Source organism: Balaenoptera acutorostrata, chromosome 18 (assembly GCF_949987535.1).
Source record: "Balaenoptera acutorostrata chromosome 18, mBalAcu1.1, whole genome shotgun sequence".
NCBI lineage: Eukaryota > Metazoa > Chordata > Mammalia > Artiodactyla > Balaenopteridae > Balaenoptera > Balaenoptera acutorostrata.
Genome location: NC_080081.1, coordinates 69797488 through 69810725, shown reverse-complemented (window position 1 = coordinate 69810725; position 13238 = coordinate 69797488). Strand labels below are relative to the sequence as shown.

General features: G+C 32.0%; 1 protein-coding gene across 6 annotated transcripts in view; it reads left to right on the top strand.

Annotated features, from left to right (window-relative positions):
* Nucleotides 1–13238, top strand: part of NBEA (neurobeachin) — a 631767-nt gene that overhangs the window by 126536 nt on the left and 491993 nt on the right. For all 6 annotated transcript variants that reach the window (XM_057532889.1, XM_057532888.1, XM_057532885.1 and 3 more), the window contains exon 11: nt 7505–7613. In XM_057532889.1, coding sequence (XP_057388872.1) covers nt 7505–7613 — 109 coding nt within the window. The remainder of the gene's footprint in view (nt 1–7504; nt 7614–13238) is intronic.

The following is a 13238-nucleotide window of genomic DNA, read 5'->3' as shown; positions in this document are numbered from 1 at the left end:
TTATAAAAGGATGATGAAGGATACAGATGAACATCCACATAGATGCATAGGGCAAGGTATGGGGAGAGGGCATGGAGCTTCCATTCCCTTTGCAGGTATGCCACCCTTCTAGTACCTCCATATATTCACAGACCGGGAAGCTCTCCCAGCCCTGTGTTTTTTTTTTTTTAATGGTGGCGTCATTACATACACATGACTGATTAAATCAGTGACCGTTGGTGATTGAACTCAATCTCCAGCCCTTCTCCCCTCTCTCCCTGGAGGTAGGTGGGTGGTAGGTGGGCTGGACTGAAAGCTCCAACCCTCTAATTATATGGTTGGCTGTGTTGGCAACTAGCTCTCATCCTTAAGTGAATTCCAAAAGTCACTTCATTAACATGACAGAAGACACTTTTTATTACTGCCATCCCTTAGGAAATTTCAAGGGAGCTCTGCCAAAAATGGGGACCAAGAACAAATGCATATTTCTTATTATAAATCACAATATCACAACATTCAATGCTCTAAATTTCCCAGTAATGATTGCTTTCATTTTATTCCACAGATTTTGATAAGTTGTATTTTCATTTTCATTTCATTCGAAATATTTTTAATATCTCTTGAGATTTCTTCTTTGACCCATGTGTTATTTAGAAGTGCACCGTTTAATATTCACATTGTGGGATTTTCCAGGTTACTGATTTCCAGCTAATTCCATTGTGATCTGAGAGTAGACATTGTGTGATTTCCACTATTTTAAATTTGTTAGATGTGGTTTATGGCCCAGAATGTTGTCTAGCTTAGTGAATGGTCTATGCGAGCTTGAGAAGAACATTTATTCTAATGTGGTTGAGTGAAGTAGTATATAGATGCCAGTTATCTCCAGCTGTTTGTTGGTGTTGTTGAGTTCAACTATGTCCTAACAGATTTTCTAACCCCTGTAGTTGTCCATTTCTGAGAGAGGGATGTTGAAATCTCCAACTATGATAGTGATTTCATCTGTATCTCCTTACTGTTGTAGCAGTTTTTGCTTCACATAATTTTACGTTCTGTTGTTAGGTATATGCGCTTTACGTATTGGTATCTTCTTGGAAAACTGACTCCTTTATCTTTGTGTAATGCTGTTCTTAATCTCTGATACTTTCCTTGCTTTGAAGTCTTCTCTGTCCAAAATTAAAGTAGGTACCCCTATTTTTGTTTGTTTGATTTTTGTCAAAGGTGCAAAAGCAGTGTAAGGGAGGAAGGATAGTTGTATGCTAAAATGAACCTCAACCTCAACCTCATTAAAAATTAACTCAAATATCAGCTGTAAAGGTAAGATATAAAACTGCAGAACTTTTATAAGAAAACATAGGAGAAAATCTCTGCAACCTAGGCTATGCAAAGCATTTTAGAAATGACCTTAAAAGTGTGATGCATACAAGGAAAAAATTGGTAAATTTGACATTGGCTTCATCAAAGTTAAATTTAACCTTTTACTCTGCAAAAGAAACAATGAAAAGACATTTTAAAGATTGGAGGAAGATGATAGAAAATCACTTATTTGACAAAGGACTTATATCAAGACTACATTTAAAACTCTCAAACACTAGTAGTAAGAAAGCATGAAATCTAATTTTAAAAAATGGGCAAAAGACTTGAGCAGATACTTCACCAAAGAAGGCATAAGAATGTCAAAATTGCACATGAAAAGATGTTCAACATCATTAACCAATGTATTTAAAACACTATGAGATGTAACTACACAGTTAGTAGAAAGGCCAAAAAAAAAAAAAATACTCATGATGCCAAGTGCTGGTAAGGATGAGGAGCAACTGGACCATATTACTGGTGGGACTGGCAAATGGTACAGCCATTCTGTCAGTTTGGCAGTTTGTTACGAAGTTAAACATATACTTACCATATAATTCAGCCTTTCTACTCCTGGATTTGTATTTGTGAGAAATGAATGAAAACTGTTCACACAAAAACCTTTATGTGAATGTTTACAGTAGTCCTATTCATAATTGCTATAAACTAGATACAGCTCAAATGTACCCATTAGGTAATCTGTTTATTCAAGGGAATACTATTCATCAATTAAAAGAAAAAAAAATCTTGATGTATGCAACTACTTAGATGAATCTCAAGAGACAATATGTTGCAGTCAAGAAGGACATATTAAGATTACATACTGTATGACTATCTATATGACATTCTTGAAAAGTCAAAGCTATATCCATATAAGAGATAAGTAGTTACCCAAGGTTGTTTTGGCTGTTGAGAGAGTGTGACTGCAAGGGTATAAAGGGATAGGATAAATGAGTTTTTTGTGCGTGATGGAACTCATCTTATCTTGATTGTGGTGGGGTTATACAAATCTATATATCTAACATTCTCAGAATTACAAACACACAAAGAAAAGAAGTAAAGAAGTTGGTTTTACTACATGATCATTTTAAAAACAAAATTAATTACGAAAAGGATAGAAAACTCCTGGATGTATATGAAGCCTAAGTATCAAATAATTATTTCATCTTTTTGTGTAGCTAGCTGTTTTAATATTTATTTTATTTACTTTTTTTGGTAATTTCAGCACTTCTAGGGTGTATTTTTAATCCTGCTTTTATAAAATAGTCTGAGGCTTGGCTGAAAGTAGACCCAACACCAGGAGAAGGGACTATTTGGCCTCCCTGCTGTGCATGTTTTGATCTTGAAGGGCATTAGAGTATGCATATATAGTTAAGATCACCTATTTGTCACTGTAACCTATCTCTGTTTTTCCTTTGAAGCTTTGAACTTCTTAGGTATTGGGGAGTTACATCATTAAATTTCTAAATCATTCATATATCCATGGATTATACACGATAGTGGTGCTGCCACTAGAAACATGTCCAGAAAGCTCTCATAAAGGTGCTAGGACATTTAGAGCATTGTGATTGTTTGTTGGCTGGAATTAAATTAAAAATGAGTAGGCTTTAAGAGTTATCTCTTTTACAGTGGAGCGTTGTAATATCTATTGGTTATTGATAGAGAATTATGAATAGAGATGATCAAAAGGCTATTTGGTTGTCAAACTATGTAAATACTGGTAAATGCTATATACTAACACATAATGATGTTATAAGAGGTTTGGAATTCCTCTACATGTACATATTTTAAAATTTCGTTTCCTTCATAAGACAACTTTTGACACACTACAGTTACAATTTTACAAATGTCTATTTTTTTGCTATAATATATTTTGTCAGAAATAAAATAGGCTGATGAAACATAAAATTAAAATCTGTTGCCAGACGAAGGTAAAAAACTGTGATAGCCAGACTAACTTTTAATAGAGCCTTTAAAGAATGTTCTTAGATAGCCATGACAGTCATGAGGCTGTCTGCCTCCTTATGAGGCTGAAAGAAAAGGGAGAAGTTACTGAGGAGAGATTTCATGGCTAACGGAGGCTTAGTGATTTCATGTGCTACCCAGTGTATTTCATCTGTCCTCACATTTTACTGTACTGCATTTCACTGTTTTCCTTATTTGACTCTGCAGATAAATGTATTTTACTTATTTCGGCATGTATCTCCACTTGATGTTTGAATTGATGAATGTGACAGTTTGTGTGTCAGGGTTTATTGCCTAGGTAGGCAGTTAGGCAGTGGTCTTTTGAGATAGCATCTTCAGGAATACATGGTCTAAAAGTGACTGCTAAATGTACATGGAGTTAGAAGCTTTTGGTTTAGAACTTTCTAATTTTGAACTGTGAAGGAATTTAACTCTTCTAACTTATTGTGGGATTTTTTTGTGTCACTGGAAATTAATCGTATTGAGTGTGAAATTATCTTGGGTATGGACTTGAGTTGATTTCTTTTACAGTTTTATTCCTGCTATGATCACTCTCATCTTGGAAGATTTTTGTAGTGAAAGAAATAGCATAGAAACCATATTAGATATTTTATATATTTATTCATCTTTTGCAAGATTTCAGTGTTTCTCAATACTAAATTAGGCTACATAAGAGATGAAACCTTATGAAAAAGTCAAAAGAATTTCCCCCGTTACTGGTACCTTAAATCTTATTGGAACTTAATCTACTTCTGAATTTATTCTGACAATTATTTTGCCTGTAGTGTTTCTTAAGAGATTAAAAACACCCTTATGTAAGTGGATGAGGTGTTGAATTTCAGGGGGAATCTTTAAGTTTTACATTATTAATTCCATTCTTCTTAATATATTTAAACAGCCCATCTAGCTGAGGTGCTTTCTTTCCCTACAAAGCAAATTGAAAAGCCAGTTTCCTGTACCCTAAGAACTGCCTTTGAACTGAACTTGGATTATATATTAAATCTTAATAATTTCAGTTATACATTAAGTTTATCTTTATGATATATTGCATCTTTAATAAAATTCCTCAAAGATAATACAAGTTTTGGGATCATATTACATGAGTTATCTACGTCAGTTATTTTTAAAAAATAAATAAAGGACAAGTTGAAATGGATAAAGTTATATTAAAATCAAGTCAAAATCTATATTTACATAAATTTTAATGGCTCCTAAAGGTAGTACGTATTTTTTCATTAGGAAGAAAAATGAGTCATGTTTATACGTAGTTGTTAAATATTATCCGGTATTTGTGGGCCAAGACTATTGTGGTAATTCTTTAATAATGTGGACCAGAAAGCTCTGGAGAGATTATTAATATGCTAAGTCATTAGAGGTATTGTTGTATTATTTCCTTCATTTTTCTTAAGGTATAGCCCTTTACTAGTGTGATATTTGAAATAAATGTTTCCTAATTTAATTAAAGCTCATTAAAGAATCAGAAGATGGTAATTATTTTGAAGAAATAACCCTATAGTTTATTAGTGTCATTTTCCGTAAAAGGAGACAGAATTAAAAACCCTTAACCATTCCTGAAGTAGAATTGCTACTTACAGAACATACATTATAGTACTGTCTATTGAAAAGTTTAGCAATTTGACTTTATGAGGTAAAAACCAGTTTACTTTTTGTCTATCAAGTAAAATATTCCTGTGAAAATCTGTTTCTGGGTATTGCTATACTTTTCAAAAGAATGTTCTGTGTTGTGTATACTAGTTTTGGCTGACACAGATACTTGCTTTTTGGTTTATCCTGTATATTTAGATCCTCTACAGATGAACTGATGTGTCTAGACAGGAAGTGGTATGTAGGAGATATAGGAATGGGCTGAAGTATCCTTTATATTTGCCTTTGTATCTAGGGGAGTTGGAAATAGGCAAGAATGGAGAGAAATTTTGTATGGCAGTACACAGAATTTTGCAAGTTAATTGTGAGCCCTGAAGCAATCCGATGCATTTTAGTTACTGGTAAGTTTGTTAAATTATGTTTGAAAATGTACCTCTTCGAAGATGGCCATCTATTTACTATTAAGTCCACCATGTCAAATATACCTATTTTAAAGATTTTTTGAAAAGATGTAGTATTGCTATTGCATTGGGTTTTAGGTATAAATTAAAAATACTTTTGTTAGTGAATGCATTTGACTTTTCAATTGTTGTCATAGTTAAAATTGAAGTGAAATTAACATATGGGTAGTCTTGTGTTAATACTTTGGAATAATAAAATTAATATTTCTGATTTTGTAATGGAACTCCACTGTGTTTACAAGTCTGAGTTAATTCATTAGATGTTTGAGAAAGAGTAGTCCTTCTGACATAAAAGAATAAGAAAATCCATGGCATCTTTGTAATTTTGTATGGTTCTATATAGGAGGGTGATTTATTGTAAGAAATACTTTTTTGCATTTTTTTCATGGACCATAGGAACCATAGTGAGGCATTTCTAGTCTTTCTTTTTGTCAGTGCTGATGTTTAGGAGTCTTAGTCATCTTTCCCCCTAAATCACTAACTCAGGTGTGGGTAAGAATTCCATGAACAGATTAGGAAATTGTATAATCTCTATGAAATAGTTTTCTTTATTCTTTTCAAACACTTAGGCAGATGTATTATGTGTATCAGTGCTTAAGCAATTATTTGTGAAGTGGCTTTGACTATTGATAAAATTCATGTAAATTGGATTAGATTGCTTAATAGCTGTTCTCTACAGAAACATTAAAAAAAAATCTCCAGGGATTCTTTGGTAGTTGTGTTTTTCTTGTAAATTTCCATCTTTGACTTTAGGACAAAGTAAAAGAATATCATTGATTTGCAATACTAGTTAACTGTTTCCTTTTTTGTGGCTTAAGGATACAGGGCCAGTTAATGTAATTGAATTTTAATTTCTTGTAACGAAGTAGTTTATTTACGTATATACTGTATTTATCTAGCTGATATCATGTAATCCATTAAACTATCAATTTTGTAACGATAATAATAATGTTAATTTTGCTGTTGGTTCTTTTTGTGAGAATATTTCTGATTTGAACAAGAATAGCCGCATTATCAGATAAATGTGTTGTCAATCCTATAGAAACCTGAAGAGCTAGAGTAACTTTAGAAAACAGAATAACTTTAGATTCCTTTTGAGCCTTAACAATTTTCAAGTTTTCCTCATTACCAAATTTTCTTAATTTCATGTAGAAATGAGTATTTGCGCACTTAAAATATATTTAGAAATTTATGTGGATGTAAATAGACAATTTGGGGTACATTATAAAGCAGTGTAAATGGATATTATTTTAATGCTGATAAAGTCTGGCTTAGAGTCATTTATTGTTATAAACTACAGTAAGCATATATAATGAAGGAGTATATATTTTCTTTGTTAGGAATGCTATCATGTATCGATGCTGCTGATTGAAAATTGTTCATGTAATTTTGTGAAGTAGTACATTATGAAAGCTTAATGTAATGCAATCATTTATTTTTCTTTTGTTTCTTCTTTCATTCCACAGACATATCAAGTGCTTTATGTTTGTCTAGCATATATCTTCGTGCTTTTATGTATTTGTGTATACATTGTGTAATCGATTGCCACTTTTTATTTCAATATGACATAAATCATCTTATTTTCTTTGCTCTCATAAACTTTCCTGAGGGCATATATGGACATAAGTAACATGTTGCATATTTCTCTGGATATTTAAATACATATATATAAGTTGTTTTTAAAAACAGGTCTAAATGAAAAGTTTATTTTAGAAAATAGGTGTATTCTTCCAAGGCAATGTTGTGAACATATTTTAAATTCTCTAAGATAGCATGTTCTTCAAAAGAATATTGTGATAAAGTCTTTATTATGGAGAAGTGCAATATTTGTGGGTGTGTTTCTTACGTTAGATTTACTTCAAGCAGGGAATATATATGTGTAACGATAAACTTTGATATTTTACCTCGGAATACAAAAAAACTCCACAGTTATGTTTCTATATAATGTTTAATTTTAAGGAGATAAAACCAGTTTTTTCATTCTTGTGAGAAATATTCTTGCATAATGTACTAGTCAGAAAAGTAGAGATTAAATTTGAATATGATTGTTACCTTTCAGAATAATAAAATACTGAAATGGAACACTGTATTTATGATCAATATTTGATGATTACGTAATGGAATTATCTGTACTTTACATGCAGTGCTACTCTTTTGGCATTCCTGGTTGAACTACTTAAAAGTTCAGTAGCCATGCAAGAACAGATGCTGGGTGGAAAAGGCTTTTTAGTCATTGGCTACTTACTTGAAAAGGTAAGTGAAATGTATTGATGGTTTTATTGTGTAGCCTTCACAGATGGACCACTGACGATCACTAACTATATTTTTTTTCTATAGTTTCCCTTTCCATTGACTGTAGAGGCCATGTTTTTGGTTAATTCACAAACATTTTTATATTATGTACTTAGATGTATGTGTAGACATTAAACTAAATTAGGTGTTAGAAATCTATATAATTAAGAAATTTTGAATAAAAGTGGAAACTAAAGAAAAATTATTTTATCTACTTTTATTCAAATTAGAAGTACTTTCTCTTAATTATTTTTTCTAATTGTTTCTTTGCTATATTTACATTCAAACGAAGTTTCTTAGAAATTTTATCAATTTTAGTCTCAATGGATTTACTTTTTTGTTTTTGCTTTATTTTTCAGTTATAAGGTAAAAAATATTCTGTATTTGATAGCAACAGAAACATTAGTTTTTGCTTTGTCCCTGCTTTTAATATATTTGAATGTTTAAAGTAGCGTTTTTTTCTGATCAGTAGACAGTGTAAACAGTACAAATTGGATGGCTATGATTTTTCCTGTGTCATTTATGCCCTGTTTTTTTAATGACCTTCTTTGGTTTAGTCACAACTGTACTATTATGGTAATGAGTGCTGAGTTTCTGATTATGGTCTCACAAGAGTTCAACCGGTTATACCATGTGATTTCCTTCAAAAAGTAAAGTGGTATTTCATAAATAAAAGTATTATTTTTCTCCTTAAGAAATAGCTATCACCATCACTAGTGCTCCCAAATCTCTCCTTATCAGTTAAACATTAACATTCATATGACATTCAGCTGCTCTGTAAATGGAACTATTTGAGAAATAATAGAGGTGAGACCTCTCCTAAGAGGAATAAACTTATTTTTCTCTTGGGAAATAAAATTTAGAGGACTTTTGGAAATAATTTTTTAACCTCAGATCTGCATTTGAAATCCTTCTGTCTTTTTTTTGAAAAAGTACTTTTCTTTCTTGAAGTATTGTTGATCGTGGAATGATAGATTAAGTAGATCGATCATAGGCAGCATTTTTTTTTTCAGTTACATTATAATTTTTTAGGTTACATTATTAAGATTTTCATTAAAGCTATTTGGTTTATTTTTTTAATCATGGAAAACTATTTTCCTATATCTAGAGTATTACAAATTTTTTAGAAGATTTATGTTATAGTATATTTTACGTGAATTACATATTATGAAATACCTTTGTGACACTGCTGTCAGCAATCTTTGTGACAAGATTGCTGTCAGGAACTACCTCTTGAATATACTTTTCATTGATTTACTGAAGGTTTATTAGCATAATTTTAAAGTGAGAATTCTTTTATACTTAAAACTTAGATTAAAATTAGAAATATTGTTAAAAGTCTTCAAATCAAATACAAAGAACATTAAAATAATAATAAGGTTTCCATCATTTTACATTCCCGTCAGCAGTGTATGAAATTTCCAATCTTTTCACAGCCTTGGAAACCACTGTTATTGTCTGTTTTTTTAAAAAATTCTAGCCATCCCTAGTGGGTGTGAAATGGTTTATCATTTTTGTATTTGCATTTCTGTGATGTCTAATGACGTTGAGCATCTTTTCATGTACTTATTGGCTATTTGTATACTTTTTTGAGAAATGTTTATTACAAAGACCATTTTAAAAAACTATGGTATTTCTTTTTATTATTGAGTTGTAGGAGATTTTTAGTCTATATGCTAAACCTTTATTAGATATAAGATTTGCAAAGATAGTCTTCCATTCCGTGGATCACTTTATGTCTTAATTTGCATTTCACTGTTGACAAATTAAGTTGAACATTTTCATATATTTATCTTCCTTTTGGTTGTGCTCTTTTGCTAAATACCTGTTCAGAGTATTTACCCTTTTTCATTTGGGTTGTCCATCATTTTCTTATTGATTCATGAGAATTCTGTATATATCCTGGATATGAGTCCTTATTGGATATGTATCACAAATATCTCTTCCTCTGTGACTTGCCTTTTCACACTCTTAATCATCAAATGCTTTTTCTGCATTATTTGAGATAATTATGATGTTTCTACATCTTTTTCTTAGTTTAGTGAGTTACATTAGTGGATTTTCAAAATAAAATATTCTTTATTTCTGGAATCCTGTGTAGTCTTAGATGCATTCCCATTCTAGTCCTTATGCTTCTCTTAAAATGACTTATATCTATGTCACTAATAGCCTTCGTATTCTTAAATCTTATGATTCTCAAGTCTTCATCTTATTTGACTTAGCAACATTTTAGTTTAACATTCTTTCCTTCTTGAAATGCTTTCTTCAATTGTATTTTGTGACAGCATTCTTTCTTTGCTTTCTTCCTACCTCCTTGGCCTCCTTTAATTCTCTCCTGGTAGTTCCTCCTCTTCTTTCTAAAATTCTAAAGACTGTGGTGTCCTGGTGCTTAATCCTGGAAACCTTTTCACTTTTCTGTTTACACTTTAATTGAGTTTACTATTCCCTTAGTTTTCCTTATTCTGCAAATACTCATTATTCTCAAATGTGTATATCCAACTACAACCTCTCCTTTGAATTCAGTTCCACTTGGATGTTTAATTAGCTTCACATATCTAAATTATCCAAACTGTTACTTTCGATTTTCCCTTCAAATCCTTCATCCTTTACTCTTCTCTGTCTTAGTTACTAGCATTACCATTCAACAAGTAGTTCAGACCAAAAATGTTAATTCTTTTTGACTCTTCTTTTTCATGCACTAAATTCATACTGGCAGCAACTTACGTTGTCTTAGTATCAAAACATATCCAAAATCAATGACTAGTTCCTACTTAGTACTCTACTCCTTTCTATGCCCATTGATGCCATCTTTATTCAAACCATCATCATCTTTCACCACGAGTTACTCACAGTCCATTTTTTGCTTGCAGTCAGACTAGTCCTTTGAAAATGTGCCAGATCTTACTAGTCCATCCTTCTCAAAGTAAATTTATGTCTCTCACCTCTGACATCATCCCTTACCATTCTCATTCTTTCTTTCTCTGTTGCAGCCACACTGACCATTCTAAGGCCTCTTTGCAGACCTTTCCCTTAAAAACGAAAATAGTAAGCATGTGCTCTTCTCAGTTCTTTTGCATTTTCTTTTCACATTGCTTTGGTAATTCTTTTTGTAGATATCCACATGGGTTGATTCTACACTTCATTCAGGATTTTGCTTATGACACCTTATCAGAGAAGTCTTCCTTGATCACTCTAAGTAGAATAGTACTCCTTTGGTAACCATCAATGACTGTTTCCCTACTCTGTTCATTTTTTATAGCATCAGTCTGACTTTTTTTTTTTTACTTATTTTCTGCCTCCTTCCACTAGAATGTAGGCCTCAGCTTCATGAAAGCAGGGACATTTTTTTCTTACCTTATTGTTGTATCTTCTACCTAAAAATGTGCCTGCTTCCATAAATATTTGTTGAATTGAATTAAATAAATAAAAAGGACTTACATAGTTATCTGATTACATAAAAGAATACCTTTTTCATTTTTCTTAGATTAATGTTCACCCGTTTTATTTTTAAATAATCATCTGTCAGGTGAGTAGTATAGATAATAAGGTTCCATTTTTATTTTATCATCAACTAATAACAAATTAATGGTTAACTGTCACTTAGCTTCATCTCCTTGTCTTGGAAGATATAAATTAATTATCAAAGAAGGTAGTCTAATGAGAGGCCATCTTATTCATCATGTTTAGACTGTTTCACGAAAAAACTTTTAAGGTATTTTTGTTTTGTTTTATTTTGCCAAAATATAAATTTGAAGAAAACTTAGAGGTAATTTGATGCATTCAATAGTTTTTGTTGTGGTTAATAAAAAATTGATTCAGATAGCTTAAACATTAAGGAAATAGGCTTGCTAATGTAACTGGAAATCTAGTGATAGGCGGCTTATCAGTCATAGTCCTGGTAGGAAACAGATGCCATACTCAAACTTGGTTATTGAGAGGAGTTTAATGCAAGGCTCTTCACAAGTTGTGAGCATTGTTAAGGGAAGTCAGCAAAGTTTGAAGAGATGAGAGGAATGAGTGTTTAGCATAACTCAAATAGAAAGTTACTGTAACTATAGGAGAAGTGTGCCTGACTAGAGTGTGGTCTTTGATAAAGGAATATAGAAAGGAATATAGTAGACTCACCTGAAGGGGTGAAGCCAAGGAGATGAATGCCCCAAACTTCATTTTCTTTCTATCCTTTAATTTCCTGCTGGAGTCTCTTAACTAGTCAAACCCAACTGGAAGCCAATAGACAAGGGAGCATCCCAAGCACAGAAATAGGATAGGGAAGGTTGGAAAGTGGATCAGTACGGCCAGCAAAACATATCCAGTAAGTTGGACTTCAGGGTTTGGTTGTCTGAGTCTCAATTATGTCATCAGAGACCCAGGTTTTTTCTATATGTCTGTTCTGCTACCTATAGTCATGATTTTATGCTATAGCTGTTATTCTTTGTGGTCATACAAGGTTGCCAGGCAGACTTGGTGCTATAAGCCTTCACATCCGGGTAGAGAGAGAGAGAGCTCCTTTCTCCCAGTTATTGAACAAGATCCTTCCCTCCAATTTGACTGGTCAGCTTAGGTCTTGGTCTACTTTCAACCTAATATTATCATGAAAATTTTTATGCTACGTGTCTGAACTAATCATTGTCTGCCCCTGCCAAACAACAGCAACACACACATAAGTGATTCACATTGGATTAGGCTATTTGGAGCTCAATCTTGGTGTCCTGGGAGGAGCAAAATGGATACTACTTTATGATATACCTCTAACTAATTGAAATAATTTCCCACAATTTGCTTAATATATAATGCATGTTTTATATATATATATATATATATATATATATACACACACACACTCACATATATGTATATATATGTATATATATAATGTTTTCTGTAATAAAAATGAATATTTATGACAATCCATTCTGTTGTGGTCTGCTCTAAGTGTGGGAAAGACCTCTTTTTACTGAGTAGCAATTTCTCTCTGTAACATCCATTGCTCTTATTCGGTTTAATTACTTCAGGAGTAGATGTTATAATTGTTTTTTCTAGCTTCTCAGATTATGCTTCCAAATATGTTTAGTCACCCCTCATATAGTACTTCTTGCAAATTATGTATTCAGTTGCCATACAAAAGTAATGTCATACAGTTTAAATTCCAGAGCTTGCATTTTACAGATTTATAACTATAAATTATCCAAGTATATCTGTTTTTAAAATAGCTTTGCTTGAGAAAATGAAAGCAAATCTCAAAATAAAAAAATATTTTCAAGCAATCAATCAAAGTAAACACATTAAAACAAAATTGAAAGTCCTTCTTCCATCCTCTTCTAATCTGTGTTGTATCTTATCTGTTCTTTTCTTAATTTATTCTTGAATTTGACATGAATTCAGTTAAACCATTTACTGAGGAATTATGGCAGATACCAGATGGATAAAAGATGAATAAGATAGTATCCTTTTTTATTTAAGGAAAGAAAGATATGTGAATAACAGTTGCACAAAGCAGAAGGAATAAGTACTACGTGCTTATAGGTAAAGGTAACATGCTATTGAAGAGAACATTCATTTTATGCCTGGTAGGATTTTGAGTGGGCT